This window comes from Palaemon carinicauda, chromosome 23 (assembly GCF_036898095.1).
Source record: "Palaemon carinicauda isolate YSFRI2023 chromosome 23, ASM3689809v2, whole genome shotgun sequence".
NCBI lineage: Eukaryota > Metazoa > Arthropoda > Malacostraca > Decapoda > Palaemonidae > Palaemon > Palaemon carinicauda.
The window spans coordinates 94,601,322-94,609,510 of NC_090747.1; the positions used below are offsets into that span (position 1 = coordinate 94,601,322).

Below are 8,189 nucleotides of genomic sequence, written 5' to 3' on the forward strand. Positions count from 1 at the left end.
TCCGTTTTTAAAACGGCAAATGCCTGGCAACATTTATTCCGAGCTTTTTACCTTTTCTTAAGGAAAATTTCTAAGTCTACCATCCAAAAATGAAAGTAAACCCAAACTTTCGGTTCAATGTCTCGAGGGTACACTCAGGCACACTTCTACCTTATTGCTCTTTCTCTTGTTATTTTGAAGTTTTTATAGTTTATATATGAAAGATTTATTTTAATGTTGTTATTCTTCATAAACTTTACTTGTAGTTTATTACCTTATTCCCTTTCCTCACTGAGCTATTTTCCCTGTTGAAACCCTTAGGCACATAGCATCCTACTTTTGTAGCTAGGGTTGTAGCTTGGCAAATAATAATAATAATAATAATAACAATAAAAATAATAATAATAATACTAAGAGGATCTGGCGTTGACATAAGGGCCGAATTAATTTTCTTAATTCAACATTACCAAAAAAGAAAAAGAGAGACGGTGAAATCCTCAGGAAAATCTTTCAAATAAATCAATGAATTTCAAGCAATTCATTGAAAATGAAGTGAATTCTCTAATAATCAAGCAATTCATTAAAAATCAAGTCGATTCTCCAACAATCAAGGATTTCATCATAAATCAAGTCGATCCTCCAACAATCAAGGATTTCATTATAAATCAAGTCGATTCTCCAACAATCAAGGATTTCATAATAAATCAAGTCGATTCTCCAACAATCAAGGATTTCATTATAAATCAAGTCGATTCTCCAAAAATCAAGGATTTCATTATAAATCAAGTCGATTCTCCAAAAATCAAGGATTTCATTATAAATCAAGTCGATTCTCCAACAATCAAGGATTTCATTAAAAATCAAGTCGATTCTCCAACAATCAAGGATTTCATTATAAATCAAGTCGATTCTCCAACAATCAAGGATTTCATTATAAAACAAGTCGATTCTCCAACAATCAAGGATTTCATTATAAATCAAGTCGATTCTCCAACAATCAAGGATTTCATTATAAATCAAGTCGATTCTCCACAATCAAGAATTTCATTATAAATCAAGTCGATTCTCCACAATCAAGAATTTCATTATAAATCAAGTTAATTCTCCAACAATCAAGGATTTTATTATAACTCAAGTCGATTCTCCAACGATCAAGGATTTCATTATAAATCAAGTAGATTCTCCAACAATCAAGGATTTCATAATAAATCAAGTCGATTCTCCAACAATCAAGGATTTCATTATAATCAAGTCGATTCTCCAACAATCTACTTCAATGACAGCCATATATAATGTTACAGGCCCTTTAAACCAACTACAAACATCGTTTTAAGTATAAACATCCGGCAAACAGTAAAGTACTCATTAATCTGTAATGAGAGCTTTCATCATGCTTAAATTAAACCTTCCGTATCCAAGAATTCTTAACGATCGACCGGAATAACCAACGTAATATAAGAAACGAACACCCAGCAACACGCCAGACCCGACTTGGATACACCATGTCCTTCTTGCCCTGAAAGGTTGAAAGGTGGCTTGACGTTTAAACAACCAAGACATCGTTAGGATGGTTCGAATGTGAGGAGGAGGGTGATTACCGATATCAGTCAAAGAAGTGCGAGGATTGATGATATATATACTGTATATATATATACACACACACACACACACACACATATATATATATATATATATATATATATATATATATATATATATATATATATATGTTACAGGCAAACTGCGTAACCAGGCATTTCACGAAATGCCTAAAAATTTTAGGCATTTCGTGAAATGACTGATTCACTTGGAGATTTCGCGAAATGACTAAAATTTCCAGGCATTACGCGAAATGACTGAAATTTAGTAGTTCTTATTACACGCTTTGCCTAATAGAATTCAGGCAAACTGTGTAATTCTGGTATTTGTTTGCAAACACCACTTTTATGTGGTTTTAAGTATATATGGGTGTTGACACGGATTCTTATACACTGAAAGTTGGTTTAGAATATTTATAATTAGTATTGATTTATGTATATCTGGTAAACATTTCCATATAATTTTCATATATTTCATTTCCATATAAATTGTAACCAGAGTTGTTTCAAGCACAGGTGTTCAATTTAAATTTAACTACCTGAGAAGTTAATTCAGTTTTGTTTGAAATGACCATTTTCTTTGATTTCTTTTAAATACGTGAGCAAGTAATTCCCTCATTTTGGTTTCTTTTAACCATATTAGTAGGCAATTGAAAAAGTCCTGCCACTCAGCCGAAACTATGCCTGCGAGGACTCTACCAACTGAGCTATCAAGAGAGATTTAATAGTTAAGTTGGTAGAGTCCTCGCAGGCATGGTTTCAGCTGAGTGGCAGGAGTTTTAGATAATAGTTTGAGAAAATTTGGAATGTAGATTTAACTAAAACTAATATCATACTCTAAATATGCAAACATCACAAGGGAGGCTGTCGACCTGTTCAAGTCCTAGTGCATTACCTGCCAAGAAAAGACAAAAAGAACCAAGCGCTTAATAGTCCTCAGCCATGTAGCCCTGGGTCTTCCAACTCTTCGAGTCCCTTGTGACGGATAACCAGTAAAAAAAAAAAAAAAACACATGACAGCAAAATAAATAAATCAGCAAAAAACATAAATGATACGTCTCAAATTGGTACATTAGAAAGTATCAAAAGAGCTATATTTGAAGAAGTGTACTTTTCAGAAGTTTCCGTTATTTGAGCTGTGTCGATGGATGATATGAATTGTTTAAAAAAACTTTTCGAAGTAGCGAGTTTTTTAAACGTGTTTTTATAGCAGATGTTAGTGATATTCGCTTCTTTGTTTTTTATTTCTAGTTTATTTTATTTGATTTGTATGTTTAATTTATAAATTTACTTTTCCTAATGGTAGCATTAATGATAATAATAATAATAATAATAATAATAATAATAAATTATTTACAAATCTCTTGAATCTCTTGAAGATCGTCACGCGCGCACACACACGACACAACACACACACACACACACACACGCGCGCGCCCGCCCGCTTGAAGACAATTTTCCCGTAATCTTGAAGACTTGTTCCAACTGTCTCCAGATACCAGAGCGGATTCTGAAGTCTTCAGAGATTTTCTATTTTTTTTTATTCAAAATATAGCTGATTCGAGTCTCTCGATCTGCATGAGTTTAATATGTCAGTATTAAAAGCATTTATCGTGAGCGTGTTGGTGTGTTTGACCGGAGCCCTATTTGGAGGAGAACTTCACCTGAAAAACGCAGCAGCGTCGGCGATACAAGCGCGGAAGGCTGCTGCGAAATTCCTATTAAAGAACTCGGGGGACAGCTGAGGACTTTGCAAGAGTCCTTCATCTACAGATGGTTTTCGCGGTTCCTTCCAGAGGCGCCGCGCTTCCCAGAAGACTGTGGTGTTGCACCTGCCTCGCAGGATTCAATCCTCAGAAGGTGGATGCGAAGCTGTCCTATTATCGGTGGCGTTTTGAGAGCCGCCGATGAAGTCGAACGGTGTGAACTTGGACTGATGGAAATGCAGAGGGAAGCCGAGAGATTCAACGAACAGCTGAATTCGAATTGGGCTCCTTCGAAAGCTTCTCCCCGAATTCCAACTTGGAGGAAGGGAAGAAAAGGTCATTTCTATTGCCAGTTCAAACCACTCAATTTACATCGGAGTAGCTCTTGCAGTTTCCGTCATGGCTGGCGGAATCTTCTGGGCTGTGACCAGGAAGTCTGAGGAAAAAAGCAAAGAGGACGAAGAAGAGGAAATTGGAAAAGTGGAGCGAGAGGAAGATGACGAAGTCTGCAGTAATGAAACCGAAGAGGAAAGCACATTCGAAAATGAAGTTTCGGATGAATCTTCGGTGGAGGCTGCTGCAGATGAGGACATTTCTCCTCAAGATGAGATTCCACAGACGGAGGAAGAGAAGGAAACTGATGAACTCGAAACAAGTGAAGAAATTGTTATGGAAAACTCTACTGAAAAAGACCCGGTGCTGGAGAGCAAAAAAGAATTCTTCAATAATGAAACGGAAGAAGAGGTCGGAATCTCACAGGAGGAAGAAGCTTCTGTACGAGATGAGGGTATTTCTTCCGAAGTTGAACAAATTGCAGAGTTGGGAGAAGAGGAGAACATTATGGATGTTCCCACAGCAAGTGAAGAATCAGAAGTCCTTGCTGAAAGGGAAGAAACAGATGTTCCCACAGAAAGCGAAGATTCAGTTCTTGCTGAAAGGGAAGAAACACATGTTCCCACAGCAAGCGAAGATTCCGAAGTTTCTCGCTGAATGGGAAGAAACAGATGTTCCCACAGCAAGCGAAGATTCAGAAGTCCTTGCTGAAAGGGAAGAAACAGATGTTCCCACAGAAAGCAAAGAAAGAGACAATATTCAGCAGGCAGTTCGTGAACATTCACAGGAAACTTATGAATATTCAGAATACGGATTTAATGGAGACGCAGAAGAAAAAGAAGAAGACCAAGAGGATGAATATTACGAAGAAGAGTACTACGAAGAATATGACGAAGATTACTTCTATGAGGAATCTCTTTTAAGAGGTTCTGGCGTACACTGGGATTAAGCATCTACGTGGCTAAGATCTGAAATCCCAAGGCAAACAGAAGACAGTAGGACCAAAAAGAGCCTTGAAGGACCACCAGGGGAGATAGGATTCCCCTTAAATAGGCCCTAGGACATCAGTGCCCCAAAGGAACATGGATCAGTGATGCTCTGCCTTACAGCCCTGGAAGGACGCCCGGCCTAAACTGCCCAGCTTGAAGGCCACTTGGGACAACCCAGAGAACAGGCCCTGCAGAGGGAAGAGACTTTGCTTTTTCTAGTATGCTATGTACCTTGATGGGGTGTACAGGACCTTGTCAAGTGTACAATGGTCGGATATCTGGATCTATTCTTTCGGATACCAACCTTCGGGTGGTTCTGGGGGAATAATCTAGAAGACCGGCTCTGCAGAGGGAACTAGCTCTGTTTCTTCTAGTACGCAGTGGACTTGTCCTCATGGGTTGGTCCAAGGGCCCTTCAGCTGGGGAGGAGGGAAAGACGTCTTCTCCAGGGAGGTTTGTCTGCGGAGGTCAGCATCCAATGTCTCCAATTGGATGGTTTAGGGAGAAAAAAAAAAAAAAAAAAAAAAAAAAAAAAAAAAAAAAAAAAAAAAAAAAAAAAAAGAGGTTGGGAGGGAGGGGTCGTGGGAACCAAGCCTGGAAACGGGCTGAACCCACCTGATGAGCCCTTAGGTAAGGGCGAAACCCTTCTAGTAGTAGTAGTAGTATATAATTGGAAATAGTTGAATATATATATGCATATATACATACACATTCATATATATATATATATATATATATATATATATATATATATATATATATATATATATATATATATATATTATATATATATATATATACATATACAGTATATATATATATATATATATATATATATATATAGATATATATATATATATATATATATATATATATATATATATGTATATATATATATATATATAATATATATATATATATATATATGATATATATATATACATACACACACATCACTGAATATTCGTCATTTTAATCAATGTAAATATCAACCACAATGGCATTTAATACCGAATTCTACCTTGAGACAATACAGTATATTCCACTGGAATTCATTTAGGGTAATAGCTTCTAAATGAGAAGAGATTAAAACTCCTCTCACTCAGCCGAAACTATGCCTGCGAGGACTCTACCAACTGAGCTATCAAGAGAGATTTGATAGTTAAGTTGGTAGAGTCCTCGCAGGCATGGTTTTCAGCTGAGTGGCAGGAGTTCGAATCTCTGCTCAGCCAGTAACTATTACCGCAAATGAATTCTAGTGGACATACTGTATAGTCTCAAGGTAGAATTCGGTATTAAATACCATTGTAGTTGATATTTACACACACACACACACTCACACACATATATATATATATATATATATGGATATATTCATATAACTCCTATATACCTCTTAATATCTGGATTCTCACTCTACCTCGGGATCAGAGACCCAGTGAGTAATCGACTTTACGATAATAGCTTCTGGTCGGGCCAGGCAGGGAATCGAACCTGGGCCCAAGAAACTGAGGGTTGCAATCACATTGGAACCTCAGTTTCTTGGTCCTGGGTTCGATCCCCTGGCCTATCAGAAGCTATTATCGTAAAGGTTGATTCCCCACTGGGTCTCTGATCCCGAGGTAGAGAGAGAATTCAGATATCAAGTTGTGTATATGGCTTATATGAATATATATGAAAAAACACATGAATATCCAATATTATCATATATATATATATATGTGTGTGTGCATGTATATATATATATATATATATATATATATATATATATATATATATATATATATATATATATATATATATATATATATGTTCAGTCACTCCTTCACTCTGAAATTAATTAACAAAATGAATAAATGAAAACTTTATGATTCATTGAATTGGACTTATTTCATATATTACAACTCTCCTAATGGTGCACTGCAAACAGTATTATTATTATTATTATTATTAGAAAAATAAAGCAATATATTGCCCCCTAAATTACAGACGATTATAAGATTTATGGTAAAATGGAAATAGGTATAGAATCTATAACATTGGTGAAATAGAAATAAATATTGTGAAATATATATATATATATATATATATATATATATATATATATATTATAATATATATATATATTTAAGATTTAAATTGTCGCTTCCAAGTCGATTTAATTGACATGCCGTCATCTCCACAAGCCCAACACAAGTGGATTATGGTGTACCAGTGCCCTGTGACCAAGTTTGTCATCCTGCGTCCACTCACATCCAAGAGAGTAGGTGAGGTTGGTTTTCAGCTTTTGGATATCTTCTTATTGATTGGCGCTCCATGCATCCTACAATCAGATAATGGACCTGAGTTCCCTGCCTAGATGGTTCGAGAGATGAAGGATCTCTGCCTGTATCTTGTACATGGCAAGCCCCTAGAGAGGCAAAGAGTCAAGGTTCAGTCGAACAAGCAAACTCAAACATCAAAGACATGCTGGCTGCTTGGCTCTCTGACAACAACACCCCGAGATTGTTCCCTAGGCCTTCGTTTTGTTCAGAACCAGAAGAACTCATCATGCCATTCAAGCATTAAGAGTAACCCCCTATGCTACTTTGCTTGTAGAGAATCCAAAAGATGGACTCTCTTCCACTAGCTTGCTTTAGGAGGTCATTGACCGCTTAGAGACAGAAGATGATCTTGCAGCACTAGAAGCACAGCCCCCTATTGATCTAACTGTACCAACCGTGAGTGACACAATTGTACATAATTATTTTTGTATATATTATGCTTGTATCTGCGCTCTTCCCTCGCACTAAAAAGAAACCAGAACAAAACATGTCTATGTGTCGCCTATGTAATATTGTCATTTCTCGAACATGTATTTTCCTGTTGCCTTGAGGTTTTGTATATAAAGGAGAGTGTTCTTTAATAATACAACTCAGTTGATTGCATCCTGCCTTTGAGTTCACAACCCTCACTCGGCACTTTCACATTGGTGACCCCGGAGTGACTCGCTCCTCCCCCCCCTCCACCTCTCACCGTTACTATGACGCCGTCAACACATACCTTCTGCAGCAGTACTCGTCGTCGCCAGCCGCCTGTATAGCAACGCCTTTTCAGGTCTCTCAACAACCGTTGGGGGACCAAAGGGCTTCGCTCACCCACGGGATAATGACCAGTATCACTCGCCTGCAACCTGCCGCAGACAGCTCTCCTCGTGAGGTGTACCTACTTTGTGCCCTTATGGACAGCCACTTCATGACCTTCAAAACCTCCATCAACGCCTCCACTCGTGACGAAGAGGACACCTATTCAACTTCAACCGAAGCTGACGTGAATGCTGTAGGACATACACGCCTATGAATGCCGTAGGACATACTCGCCTATGAATGCCGTAGGACATACACGCCTATGAACGCCGTAGGCCTATGAATGCCGTAGGACACGCCTATGATTGGCGTAGGACACACGCCTATGAATGCCGTTAGGACACACACGCCTATGAATGCCGTGGGACACACTCGCCTATGAATACCGTAGGACACGCCTATGAATGCCGTAGGACACACACGCCTATGAATGCCGGTAGGACACCACTCGCCTACCAC

The 8,189-nt window shown here is 37.9% G+C and overlaps 1 protein-coding gene across 1 annotated transcript; it reads left to right on the forward strand.

Moving 5' to 3' along the window:
- Positions 1–3,682: 3,682 nt before the first annotated feature.
- LOC137617684 (processed variable antigen-like) lies at positions 3,683–4,565 on the forward strand. Its single transcript, XM_068347683.1, has 2 exons — positions 3,683–4,207; positions 4,245–4,565. The coding sequence occupies exons 1-2, from the start codon at positions 3,683–3,685 to the stop codon at positions 4,563–4,565; spliced, it is 846 nt and encodes a 281-aa protein (XP_068203784.1).
- The last annotated feature ends 3,624 nt before the right edge of the window (positions 4,566–8,189 follow it).